This window comes from Sinocyclocheilus grahami, unplaced genomic scaffold (assembly GCF_001515645.1).
Source record: "Sinocyclocheilus grahami isolate Dianchi unplaced genomic scaffold, SAMN03320097.WGS_v1.1 scaffold2114.1, whole genome shotgun sequence".
In the NCBI taxonomy this organism is placed as follows: domain Eukaryota; kingdom Metazoa; phylum Chordata; class Actinopteri; order Cypriniformes; family Cyprinidae; genus Sinocyclocheilus; species Sinocyclocheilus grahami.
The window spans coordinates 111,555-125,340 of record NW_015507293.1 but is presented as its reverse complement, the minus strand read 5'-3'; the positions used below and the strand labels follow the sequence as shown (position 1 = coordinate 125,340).

At 36.1% G+C, this 13,786-nt stretch overlaps 1 protein-coding gene across 1 annotated transcript; it reads left to right on the top strand.

Annotated features, from left to right (window-relative positions):
- The first annotated feature begins 5,377 nt into the window (after positions 1-5,377).
- On the top strand, positions 5,378-11,802 carry LOC107574090 (complement factor B-like). Its single transcript, XM_016260558.1, has 18 exons — positions 5,378-5,491; positions 5,646-5,861; positions 5,971-6,156; positions 6,270-6,443; positions 6,606-6,689; positions 7,107-7,240; positions 7,656-7,800; positions 8,114-8,245; positions 8,442-8,534; positions 8,720-8,857; positions 9,356-9,450; positions 9,623-9,749; positions 9,843-9,981; positions 10,090-10,169; positions 10,316-10,431; positions 10,832-10,961; positions 11,117-11,166; positions 11,317-11,802. The coding sequence occupies exons 1-18, from the start codon at positions 5,431-5,433 to the stop codon at positions 11,485-11,487; spliced, it is 2,271 nt and encodes a 756-aa protein (XP_016116044.1). The 5' UTR covers positions 5,378-5,430; the 3' UTR covers positions 11,488-11,802.
- The last annotated feature ends 1,984 nt before the right edge of the window (positions 11,803-13,786 follow it).

Genomic DNA, 13,786 nt, shown 5'->3' with positions numbered 1-13,786 from the left:
ATCTAAGGCCGTCACTAACAATTAATTTGGTAACAGAGTTATCGGTTGATTATTCTGATGATTTATTGGATAATTCTAATTTATATTTATGGTAGAAAATAGGCCTAATTAAACAATAGGCTTTAAAAATGACCTGAAATACATACATAATAGCAATGAGGCCATAATAATTGGTTCAAATAAAGTACCAAAAGCAAGTAACAATATGGTTCTGTTGAACAAAACTTAAAATAATGTATTATAAACAGTATAATGTACATACATATTATATCAAAAGCCTACAAAGGGCACCAATGGTCCGACAATCATTTCTACATGTCACTGTGCGATCTAATCCTCGTATGGCTAAACAACATTTAATTAAAATGCCCACTTAATCTTGAATATTTGGCCATTTCTTTATGACAGAAATGCTACAGCAATCGTAAATCCTTGAATGTGGACATCAAAAGCCATTTTTCTGAGTTTTTCATTAGGTTCAGCCGTTTCACTGAAATAATCTGTTCAGCTTTTCCCCCATAGGCGGCGTGAATTAAACGAGGGTTCATGTTCAGCCCTTTCGATGCCCCACCTTCTCAGTTTTGCATTAGCCCATTGGAGTGGCTACTAGGAAAACTCCACATAACTCCCTGTTTTCAAGCATAAATACCTCGATTCCTCTTGATGAATTCCCTCTCAATAGTAGGACATTGATCATGCAATCAATATGATAAAATCACAGGTCTTAGCACTTGGCTGGCAAAAGTCGACATCACCTCAGCTTTCAAAGCTATGCCTATCCATCCAGATTCACGGCACTTATTTGGGGTACGTTGGAACAGGAAATTCTATTTTGTCGTGCGTTTAACTTTCAGATGCAAAGCAGCACCAAGATTTTCTGACGTGTTATAAGAAGCAGCTTATTGGATTCATCAAACAATTACGCAAAGTAATCCTCATAGCATCTACTCTTTTAGACAACTCAAATTGTTCTGAGCATTGAATTCTCTTACAGATGATGCAAGAGCTCTCCCGGTGGAGCAAATATGTTTCTCTGTCGACTACCGGCGAGGCTCACCGATCTGATGCCATGAGTATTGAATTCCCATCAGATGCTGCGAGAGCCTCCCGGTCGAGCAAACCTTGCCTTTCCGTCAGACTACCGGCGAAGTTTACCCGTCCGATGCCATGAGTATTGAACTCCCGTCAGATGCTGCAAGAGCCTTCCCGGTCGAGTGAATATGTGTTCCTTCAACTACCGGTGATGCTTACCCGTCCGTGCCATGAGTAATGAACTCCCGTCGAATGCTGCAAGAGCCTTCCGGTCAAGCAAATCTGGGCCTTTCAGTCCGACCACTGGCGAAGCTTACCCGTCCAACGCCACGAGTATTGAACTCCCATTAGATGCTGCGAGAGCCTTCCCAGTTAAGTGAATATGTGTTCTTTCAACTACTGGCGAGACTTACCCGTCCGATGCTGTGAGTATTGATCTCCCGTCGTATGCCGGTGAGAGCCTCCCAGCCAGACAACCTTACGTTTTCCATCCTACAGTTGGCGAGGCTTACCCATCCAATGCCGTGAGTATTGAGCTCCCGGCGGATGCTGGCGAGAGCCTCCTGGCCACACTGCTTTAACTTTCCATCTTACGTTCGGCAAAGCTTACCCGTCTGAGGCCGTGAGTATTGAGCTCCCGTCAGATGTCGGTGAGAGCTTCCCGGCCAGACATCCTTACCTTTTCTATTTTCTACTGTTGGCGAGGCTTACCCATCCAATGCTGTGAGTATTGAGCTCCCGTCGGATGTCGGCGAGAGCCTCCCGGCCAGACAACCGTACCTTTTTTCATTCTAAGGTCGGTGAGGCTTACCCGTCCGATGCTGTGAGTATTGAGCTCCCATCGGATGCCGGCGATTTAGGTTTGACAAAACTGTCATCCATGAGTAGGCCTGTGCAATGATGGAGAGCAAGATTCTGGGGTGTTGAGAGCCATAACCAAGCTGACTGAGCAATAAAGCTATAGTGAGACCTTTTATTAAAATACCTGGAGGTAATACAAAAATAGTCATATTCACTCAGTACTTGATCTAATTCAATCTCTATCTCAATTACAATTAAGTACAAATTAATTGTATTCAGTTCTGTTTTAAATAAATAAAAAAGTACTTTAAAAAATGTTTTATATTGAAATATAAAAATATAAAGTGGCTCCGCCACTGCCTAAGAGGGCCAAGTGATTAATATCAGTTAATTTCTGCATTTTGAATTAAAAATAGGCCATCTGTGTGATTCAAGTAGATCTGATGAGTTGAAAACTCTTGCTACTTCATACTTTAATACAAAACAATGCTGAAATTTGACAATAAAGAGATTTTTAAATGCTATAATAGTGATTTTATAATGTCTAAATATAAATCCATTAGCAAAACATGTGAAAAGAACTATATTCTACTGCTGCTATCTAGTGGTCATAGTGGGAATTATGACATTAATTTTAATATCATTTTTCTTTCTACCAGGTGAACTCTTGGCAGAATTCTTCCACTTAGCATGGCACATTTTCGATGAATTATCTCTATAAGTAAAAATTTAAAAAATATCAAGAAAAATATCTTATGTAAGATGTGCTCCCTTACACAGAGTGTGTGTGATTGCGAAATCGAAAGTGAAATTAATCAGTGCAAGCGCTCATTCAGATGCGATATTAATGACGCGCATATTGATAGGTCTAGCGGCTAACTGATGCATGAAAATTATTAGCATGTTTGCGGGTGTGGACGGGAGTGGACTCACACGTTGCGTGAGCAGGCGGTAGGCTAAGAAAAAAGAAAAATATATGGAGCTCAATGGAATATCAGACCAATTTTGTGATTAGCAAAATAAATTTTGAAAAGACGAATCTTTATTTTTCACACTTTTCTAAACTAAACAACACAATCTATAAAATTTACAGTAGGCTGCTTAGATTAAAATGACCTCAAAATACCAGGTTTCAGTATTGAGATATAATACCCCATGTATTCAATTTAACCCGCTAAATGATGTTTTTACATAGAATTATGTGCATACTACTACTGAAGTTTCACAAAACCTTATTAACATTTGAATAAAGATTGTCTACTGGCATATGTACTGTCTGTCTTTCGCACAAAGCGTCATAATAAACTGGAATATTGTGGGAAGGGCAGTGCCAGGACTCCAAGAAGCATAATCAATTTTCCCTTACATATCCAACCTTTGTGTTTGCAGTTTATGTTAAAATACAGACTCATCATCTTACCAATTAGGAATTAATAATTTCACATAATCACTTCTCTCTCCTTGTGTTAGTCATTTTTTCCCTCTCTGTAATGAAACCAAGACTTAAAACAGATACCATGAAAATAGGTCATGTGTTTATTATCGCCAGCAAAGTCAATAACACATTGTTTGGTTCCAAAGAGAAGTCTTTTGCCTCTATCCATATTAGCTTTTACAAAATGATTGTAATTATAAATTTAAAATATAAATGACTATTTTGCATCAATTTGTCATACAGCATGCCTTTTTACCTCCACCTTCATACCACCTGTCATACTTTCAGTGCATTGATAATATGCTATTAATGTATCAATAAATGTTCATAGCTTGTGTTAATGTGTGATTCCAGCAATTTTAAAAAAGAGGGTGAATGTTTTGATATAGTAATAAAATTGTTCTTAACAGTCATCACAGAGGGTAAGAATAGGCTCTCGTATTTCCTCAGCCCTCAGCCTCAGAACCGGCTCTCCTCAAGGCTGTGTGCTGAGCCCCCTACTCTACACCCTCTATACACATGACTGCACACCCATCCACTCCAGTAACACCATAATTAAGTTTGCTGATGACACCACTGTGGTGGGGCTCATCTCTGGGGGGGATGAGTCCACCTACCGGGATGAGGTGGAACAGAAAACAACTTGATCTTAAACACCACCAAGTCCAAGGAGCTGATCATAGATTTTAGAAGGAGGAAAACGGACATTAAGCCTCTTTTCATCAGTGGTGATTGTGTGGAGAGAGTATAGTACTTCCGGTTTCTGGGCATTCACATAGAGAACAATTTGACCTGGAGTGTCAACACCACTACTATCATCAAGAAGGCACAGCAGAGACTGCACTTCCTGAGAATACTCAGGAATTACCAGCTCACGCAAAACCTGTTGGTGTCCTTTTACCGTTGTTCTGTTGAGAGCATTTTGACATAGGCCTACTGCATCTGTGTGTGGTTTTCCAGCTGCACTGCTGCAGAAAGGAAAGCACTCCAGAGGATCATCACCACAGCCCAGAAGGTAATCGGTTGTGCCCTCCCCTCTATAATTTATGTTATTGTCACTAAAACTACGTTAACTATCCTTGACATATCTATTGTTTCACAGAAAAAAATTACACAGTCCTTAAGGGGGTCATTTTCTCCCACTCTACCCTATATTGTACGACTCAGGAATAAGGTCAAGCAAAAGAAGCTTTCAATCACATAGCCTTTCTCGCTGCCTGATGAAGGCTCAAAAAATTCTCAAGGACCAATCTCACCCTGGACATTCTCTTTTTGAATTGCTACCTTTGGGCAGACGGTTCTGAAAACTCGACCAAACAGATTAAGGAATAGTTTCTGTGCCAAAGCTATTTCTGTTTTGAATACTGCAATAACGTAAATTGAACATCATGTGCGTTGTTGAAGATGAAGTGTTCATCTCTGTTGAATGTGAGATTAATAGTTCACATGCCAAGTCACATCTGTTTTGAATACTGAATAACTTAACTGAACATTATGTGCAATATTGAATGAGTCGTGCAACTCAGTTGAATGTAAGATTAACAGTTTTCTATGTTTAAGCCATATGTTTTGAATACTGCAGTAACTAACTGATTTTGTTGAACGTGAGACGTCTTTTGTGTGTAATGGTGTGTTTGTGATCCTGCTATCTGTTTACTATTTATTATATTTATTGATTTATTTATTTTGTTAGACTATGCACCCAAAGGATTGTATTCAATTTTATTGTACTAGCACAATGACAATAAAGATATTCAATTACATTTTTTAAATGACCCCTTGAGTTTGAGTTGCTCTCTGGACCCAAAACCAAATTATTAACCCTAAAAATCAATATTCTGTGACACTATTCACCTAACAATTCAGCTGTTTTCTACATCTATATTTTAATGAAAAAAAGCAAATAGAATCCATGACAGTTGTAATTTAGATTTTAACATAATTAGTTCTTTTGTGATTGTTAAATATATAATGGCGTGCGAATGATGATAATTATTTTGTTGTGTGTGCCGGGAAATTGATTTTTTTTATTTGACTTTAAGTTAAACATTGACCACTGAATGTAAATAAAATCCTCCTGCTGACCTCACTATAAAAATGTCCCCCTGTCCATTTGCCTGTGTGTGTGTTTTTTAATCTCAGCTCAACTTGGAATAAACAGCATGGAGTGTAAGCAGCGGTTGAAATGGTTAACGCTTGCAATGATATGTCCTATTATTGCAGGTAGGTCTTTTTGCTTATTAAAATGAATGCATTCTAAAATACATGTTTCTTTTTTTCTTTCTTTTTTTTAATGGAAATAAAACAGCAACAACTGACAAAAGTTACTTCTGTCATATTTTTCATGGCCTTCTCCACTGATCTGTTTCCACTACAGGTGCTCCATCCTCGATGTCCAAAAGAGACGGTTCATGTCCCAAAGAGAATCTAAACATTACTGGAGGGACCTTTGTTCTTTCTAATGGCTATTCACATGGGAGTCTTCTAAGATACATCTGTTCGAATGGATATTACCCATCAGTTCAGTCACGTCATTGTCAAAATGAACACTGGACCTCAAAGACCAAAATCATAAAAACCCCAGAGTGCAAAAGTAAGAAACAAGGCATTCATTTGTATAATTATATCATGAATAATTGCTGGACTTCTTTATTTTTGTTATACTCTTCTACAGTATGTGTTTATTCATGCATTTATTCTAGAGATCACGTGTCCCAATCCTCGTGTTTTCAAGAATGGAGAGGTGATTCCATATAAAGAAAAGTACTATGTAAATGACACAACCACCTACTCATGTCATACCGATTATACGTTCCGTGGCTCAGCGGTCCGTGTTTGCAAGCCCAATGGGAAGTGGAGTGGAAGCACACCAATTTGTGGACGTGACTGTGAGTAATCTCTATTACTTTGTCAATATGTAAACACACAGCAGTTTCTATGAACTATTCTGATTTAAACTGAAATGTAGTTTTCAAACGTAACTTCCATTTGTGCCTCACAGCTGATCACTGTCCTGATCCTGGTGTTCCCCCTGGTAGCAGTCGAACAGGGGACATGTTTAACATAGACGACAAAGTCACGTACAACTGCGAGAGACCATTGACCTTGATTGGTTCCAAAGTGCGAGTGTGTCAGGATGGTGGCCAGTGGTCAGGAACAGAGCCACAATGTTACGGTGAGTCTTCTAATAGCTACATCGTAATTTCAAAATCATACGTTTTGTGGTTTTGTTTTCTCAAAAATAAGTTTTTGGCCTTAAGATTTAGCTAATAAAAAGTAGCTTTTCTGGATAATGCACCTATAATGTTGCTGTTGTTGTTGTGTAAATACTGTACAGCTAATTTCACATACGACACACCAGAGGAAGCATCAGAAGCTTTCAGCAGTTCTCTAAAGACAAATCTAGCAGTTGAAAAAGAAGGTACCACTTGAAGTATTAATCACACAGACACACACATGCTGAATTTAATGGTTTATGGGTACTCTCCATATGCGTAATGGTTTTTATACTGTACAAATAGTATTTTCTGTTGCCCTACAGCAACCCTACACCTAAACCTACCCCTTACAGGATACTTTGTGCATTTTTAGATTTTCAAAAAAACTAATTCTGTATGATTTATAAGCCTTTTGAATTACAAGGGCACCGAAAGTGTCCTCATAAAGCATCTTCACGTTGTAATACCCATGTCATTATACAAATCTGTGTCCTCATAAACCACATAAACAAGCGCACACACACACACCTTTCTAAAATCTTCATTAATAGTTGCCATGCTCAGGAAAAAAATCACATCCACACATTTAAACATGAATTCTGTGTTCCTTCTGTCTTTAGAGCAGAAGGGGAGGAAAATAACTTTGGATGAAGGTGGAAAACTTGATATTTACATTGCTGTGGATGCATCTGACAGCATAGATGAGAAGGATTTTGACAATGCAAAAATCACCATTAAAATGCTTTTAGACAAGGTATGTCGATTGTTAAATCCTCAGAGGTTGCTGTAAGTGAAGTTTAGGCTATTGATGTATAATGCAGCCTTTCCTAAAATCTAAAAATAGTATTTTAATTGTTGTTCATTTTGATGTTAAAGGTTCTGAAATAATATATATACAAATATTTTAAAAAGTAAAAATTACCATTGTGATACACTGAGATGCTCTCAAGAGTGAACTTGACTTTTAACCTCCTCATCATTGTCAGAAACCTCCAATATGAGCATTAGTGTGTTTCAGGAGGTTCTCCCACAATCCACTGCATACTTGCTGCATCTCAGTGAAAATCCTGTTTCACATCATGGAAACATTAACTGAAATCCAGCATTTTGATCGGATAACAGACAGGTGTTGTTTCCATCTTTGAATTCTCAATGCTCTTTCCCAAAAGATTAGTTATTACCCGGTCTCCCCAAACTATGAGATCCTGATGTTTGCTACAGATGTTACACCAATAATAAAAATGAATAACTTCAAAATGCAAAAACCAAGCCTATTGGATATTTTTAAAGAGATGGACGATTTTACTTATGAGAGTAAGTATTCTGTTTGAATGTCTCTTTTTGAGTTTTATTGTATACATGGCAACAATTAGATTTTTTAAAGATTGATATTACAGAATAGTGTACTATGCAAAAATAGTACATGCAAGTCTAACTTGAAAATAAAAAACATTTATTTATTTGTCCAATGTAATAGTAAAAATGAAACAAATCTTACATTCGTTTAAAAAGAAAATCCCAATTCACGTTGCAATTTTGATTCATTTTAATTTAAATTTAGTCAGTTGTTTCAATCAGAAAATGTTTCTCTGCTAACTGTAATATTCTGATGTGGGAAAAAAAACAGAGAAAGGTGATAAAACAGGTACCAATATTGCCCAAGTCTATTCAACCATTGAAGAGAGCATGAGCATAGAGGAGCTCAACAATGCAACAGCCTTCAGTGAGACGCAACACATCATCATATTGTTCAGTGATGGTACTGACTTATCAATATTTACAAACAATTTAGTATAAGCATATGTATCTGTACTTTTCTTATTTTGCGCTTACTCAGTTTAAGTTCTTTATCAGAACAAATACATTAATATATTCATAAAATACCCATGCACAGTATTACAAATTAAAATAGAATAGCAAATATTCACTGCAATTGATCTCATCTTACTTCATAGGTCACGCAAACATGGGGGGGAAACCCAAACCTAAAGTGGACAGTATCAAACGTCTTGTCATCAAAAATGATCCAAAGCGAGAGAAGAAACTTGGTGAGCAATGAAATTTATTAATCATAATTATATTTAAAATCAAATTGCTTGGACTATAAGTATTTTTTAAAAGTGTGTTTCATTATCAAGCAGTATCATCAGGGGCAGCAAAAAAATACACATATTTGTTTAGAAGTTTTTTATCATTGATTTCATATTGATATGGATCTATCCTCTCTTTCCAGATCTTTATGTATTTGGAGTTGGAGAAGACGTGAATCAAGAAGACGTGAATGGCTTAGTATCACAGAGGGACCAAGAAAAATATTTCTTTAAGCTTCAAGACTTGACAAAGGTTCAGCAGATGTTTGACGACATGATTGGTACTGTATCTATACTTCACCCAAAAGTGAAATGTCTGTAATTATTTAATCACCTTCATGTTGTTGATGTTTTCTGTAGAAAACAAAAAGAGAAATGAATGTCAAACTCTAAAAAAAGACATTTGAAAATTACAATAACACTATTGTTTGGATGCATCAGTTCAAAAAAAAAAAACGTGGTTCAAACATGGTGCCTTTAGCTGTGTCAAGTCAGGTTTGATTCCGTTGATGAAAATATCATTAGTTCTTGTGTGTATGAATGCACTAGTTTAAATATGTGGCATGAGCAGTGAGATTTTGGGAACATTCTACAAAATGTCTCCGTTTGTGTTTTATGGAAGAGAGAAAGTTATGCAGGTTTGGATCTACATGGAGGTGAATATATGTTGACAGAATTTACATTTCCAGAATAATTAATGGTTTCTTTAAGTCCTGATTTAAGGAATGTCATGTATGTAATGAGTGATTCAATTCTTGTGTACCTGCTTCCTTACACAGATGAGAGCACCAGTGTAGGATTGTGTGGGATTGTGTGGGAAGGCTTGGAAAATAAACGCCGTGCATTTCCCTGGTTGGCACAGATTAATATTGTTGTGAGCAGAATCTTTTTATCATTTTATTATATAGAGAACTTAATTACCTTAAAGGAAACACTCATTGAAGTTAAAGGAACATTTTCTCCCACAAGAAGAAGAGACATGCATGTTATGGCTAAAGAGTTGAACCACGTGAGCTATATGAACATCTTCTCTGCTCTTCATGTAGCGTCCTTCAAAAGGTTCCAATTGCATGGGGTCATTAGTTACCTCAAGTTACATCTTAACAGCGGCTCACTGCTTCAAAGACGGAGACATGGCTGATAAGATAACAGTTAAACTGGAAAAAGATATGAGTATGTCCTGATACGTCCATATTTTCAGACCAAAAAAAAAAAAAGGTGTTACAGGGTAAATCTTATAAATTATGTTTACATTTCCTTTTGCAGTTGTAAAAGTAAAAAAATATGTAATTCATCCTGACTATAACCTCATCGCAAAACTGGAAATGGGAATACAGGAATTTTACGAATTTGATGTAGCTCTTATACAGCTGGAAAAACCTGTTGATATCAGTTCTAATCTACGGTGAGGAGCACAGATCTTCATCATGTGATGTTACTTTAGTAAGAATATGAAAAAAAGAAGAAAAAAAATCTAAACTAATTAAATAACATCATGTGTAATTCTCTACAGACCAATCTGCATCCCATGCACCAAAGAAACCAATGGAGCGCTGAAACTTTCAGAAAGTGATGGGTCATGCAGAAAACATGGTAAGGTCCCTGTCAGACATGCTGCATGCATATAAGAATCATATCAGAACGTATGAAACATACATATTAAACATGTGACATTGCTTTTATGCAATGAAACATATCAAACATAAAATGTCAGTTTTTGCTTTATGCGTTTGTTACAGAGGAAATACTAATGAGCAACGAGCTTGTGGAAGCTGCTTTCACATCTGATATGGATAGTGAAAAAGACAATAGTCCGAAAACAATAAAAAACATCACATTCAAGCTTGGAAAATATGTAATGATTTTTCTCATTTCTAATTATGTGTAGTTTGAAAAGCTTCATTTATGTTTATTTATGCAGAGGCAGTTTATTCATTTGAGATGTCAGACCTCATAGCATTTTAAAGTAAAATATTCTCAAATTGTCAACATTTAGAATTACTCAACCATATAAACCAACTAAAAGCAACATCACTTTAACTTTGATTTCATGGGGCCTTTAAAGTGCCATTAATCAACACAATCATTCCTGCACTACCATTTTCTAGCACTTGGGTTTCATTTAGGCATTTAGCATTAAATATGTTAAAAACATCAGAAAACATATTATTTGAATCTCTCATGATTTAAAAAAAAAAAAAAATTTAGTCATCATCATCAAGATAAGAACACTTTTTGGTGTACTTTTTCTCTAGCGAGATGCTTGTGTTGAAGATGCAATAAAAGCAAAAGGAATTGAGGTGAAAAATGCCAGGGAAGCAGTCACAGACAATTTTCTGTGCAGTGGTGGTATTGAACCAAAAACAGATGATGTTGCCTGCAAAGGTATGTTTGATTTTTGCAATCAAGACGGCAGCTTGTATTTGGTTCTAATCTACTGTTTAGGTCATAAAAATCGAATTGATAACAATTTAATCAATTCTGAAAAATTAATACAATTCTCATATAGTTTCTTGTGTCTGCATGGCATTTTATAACAGGAGATTCAGGTGGGGCCTCTTATGTGAATAAAAAAGGTCGAGTGATTCAGGTGAGATTTCCGTTTTTTTTTTAAAACAGTATTGATGATGTGGCTGTAAAGTCTCTGTAATGTGTTACATATTACATGGTGAAATTAAAGACTAATTTGAGAGAAGCTGAGAAATAGGAACTTTTTTGATATCTGTAAAATCTTTAATAGGTTGGTATCATAAGCTGGGGAGTGAAGGACATCTGCAAGGAATCAAGGAAATTCACCTCGGATGCAGACTCCAGAGATTACCATTCAAATCTTTTCAGTGAGAAGATACGCTCATTCCTTAAAGAACACCTAGAAAATGACCGTATAGGAAACCCTCTTAAATTCTTGTGAATACTTTAGCAGACTGAAACTGTGTGAGTGCAGGCTGAGAAAACACTGTTTTGTTTTCTGATCAGTATATTAAATTTTAAGTCAAATAGCTGGTCTTTGTTAAATTTTAAAAAGTTTTTTTTAAATAATCCAGTTTATTATCAACTGTCTTTCATGTTTTACTGATTTAATGTTATGTCTTTGTAGTCTGTACTGAATATCCAACCACTGGCAGGCAGGGGAGTTTCCTTATTGTTGCAATTTCACAACTTATTTCCATCTGTCTTAAAAAAATGATAATAGCAAGTAATAAAAGCCTAACTGTATGTCACTAAACCTGCTGTTTTGGGGCTGAAGTAAAATGGAGAGAATATGAAAAATGTCATGAAAAATGACAGCTATGGCATTGATCAGACAAGAACCATTGTCATGTTAACGCATTCCAAACACACAGTACAGAAGCCATTCTGTGCAATTTTTGTACTGAGCAAACATGTGAGGGTGTTGAAAACCAGTGGCGGCTCCTGAGTTTTAAAATAGAGGAGGCACACTAATTGTATTGGTCTGGGATCCCTGCCGATTATTATAATTATTTGCTTAACCACTTTAAAATGGCTTTTTGGTTGCTTTTAGTCAGAAAACGTAAAGAAAACGACATACATTCAGCAAGATAATATAATTTCACTAACCTGGCCTATCACCTGAAGCAAACATCTATCCCTTCTTAAAAGTCTGTGTTAAAAGAGAGCTGCCTGTTGCGCCATTTAATTAAGCCGACTGCTGTAGCCTGTATCCAGCTTAGGCTGTTTTCCCTAAATTTGTATATATACTGTTTGAAAGACAGCTTGGTAAATCTGTTGGTGATCAAATATTCAATATCGCTACTCATCATAAGTACTTGGTGCATTATCAGTGCAGCGGCAGACGTTCAAAATAATATCAGGTAATTTACGTCTCTATGATGCTTGGTTGATATCAGAAGGAGGCTAGCATCCCTTGCGAGGGTTCTTTTCTCAACACTCCTCAGCGCTGAAAGTGAACACTCGATGGTGATTGGCTCATTTTTTTTTACCAACGGAGGCACGAGAGCTCAGCTACACATTCTGAGACATGAACTGAAATGAATTGTGAATTTTATTAACATTAAATCGTCCTGCCACTGTTGAAAACATCATCTATGATGATGTGTGCAGTTTCATTGTGCGTGAAACTGCACACATACATAGTCTTGATGAAACTAGATTTTCTTTTTTTCCTGTAAATAGAACTCTAACACTACCAGTAAAACGATGGTTACGGTGAAATATAATTATAGAGGATAAGGAAAAAACCTTGTAAGAAACCATGACTCAGCTTGGGAAACCCATTCTTCACATATCAAAAATGGTTTACAGTAGATGATTAACTTTAAGTTACCTATATTAGATTCAATGGGACACATTTTTGAATTTTACAGTCTCGTCTCATGGACACCAGATTAGCTAGAAAATCAGTAGACTGGTATATGATTCTGTGGAAGTTGTGTATCTAATTGAAAATAATAAACATATTAAAATCATGCACAATAAAATTGGACAAAAAGTATATGCAGAAATGAAACCATAAAATGGAGTAGTTTGTATGAAAAGAATAAGAACAGAAAAGTTCTTGTTCTTCAAGAAAGTTCTTGTTACCTGCTCCAAAATGTGCTATATGCTGTTCCCATTCAATTTTATACTCATAAATGTCCCAAATATGTCACAGATTTAGAAACAGAAACAATTTTCCGCAAATAGTTTATGATTGCAACAAAGGGGGTTTTTGCAGGGTTTCATCATAGTGGTTTTGGTGCTGCACTATTTATTTCTCAACGCAACAATTACAAAAAAACTGAATCAAACACTGCAGTATATTTTTGCCACAGCAACAAAAAAGGACTGTATAAAATGAACATCAAAGACAATATTAACACTGCAAAATGCATATTAATATTTATTTTAAATAAGTCAAATTCTGACAATTTTCTCTTATTAAATGTTGACTTTTTATGTGATACAAACGATAGTATCAGTAAAGATCCTGATGCAATGCTGCTTCATTCACTTAGTTAGTCCAAACATAATATGTCAAACATCCCAAAGCCCATTTCTTTCATTTTTCTAATCCCCCCCCCCCCCAATCCTTTACTTCATTTCATTTCATCCATTGTCAATCAATGTCTGTCAATCGCCATCTGCATCCTTCTACAGCATACTGAATTATATCTTAAATGCTCTTTTAAATCTTACTTTACCATTTCCAGTAACATGATTCTAACATTCTTTACCATTAACAGTAACAT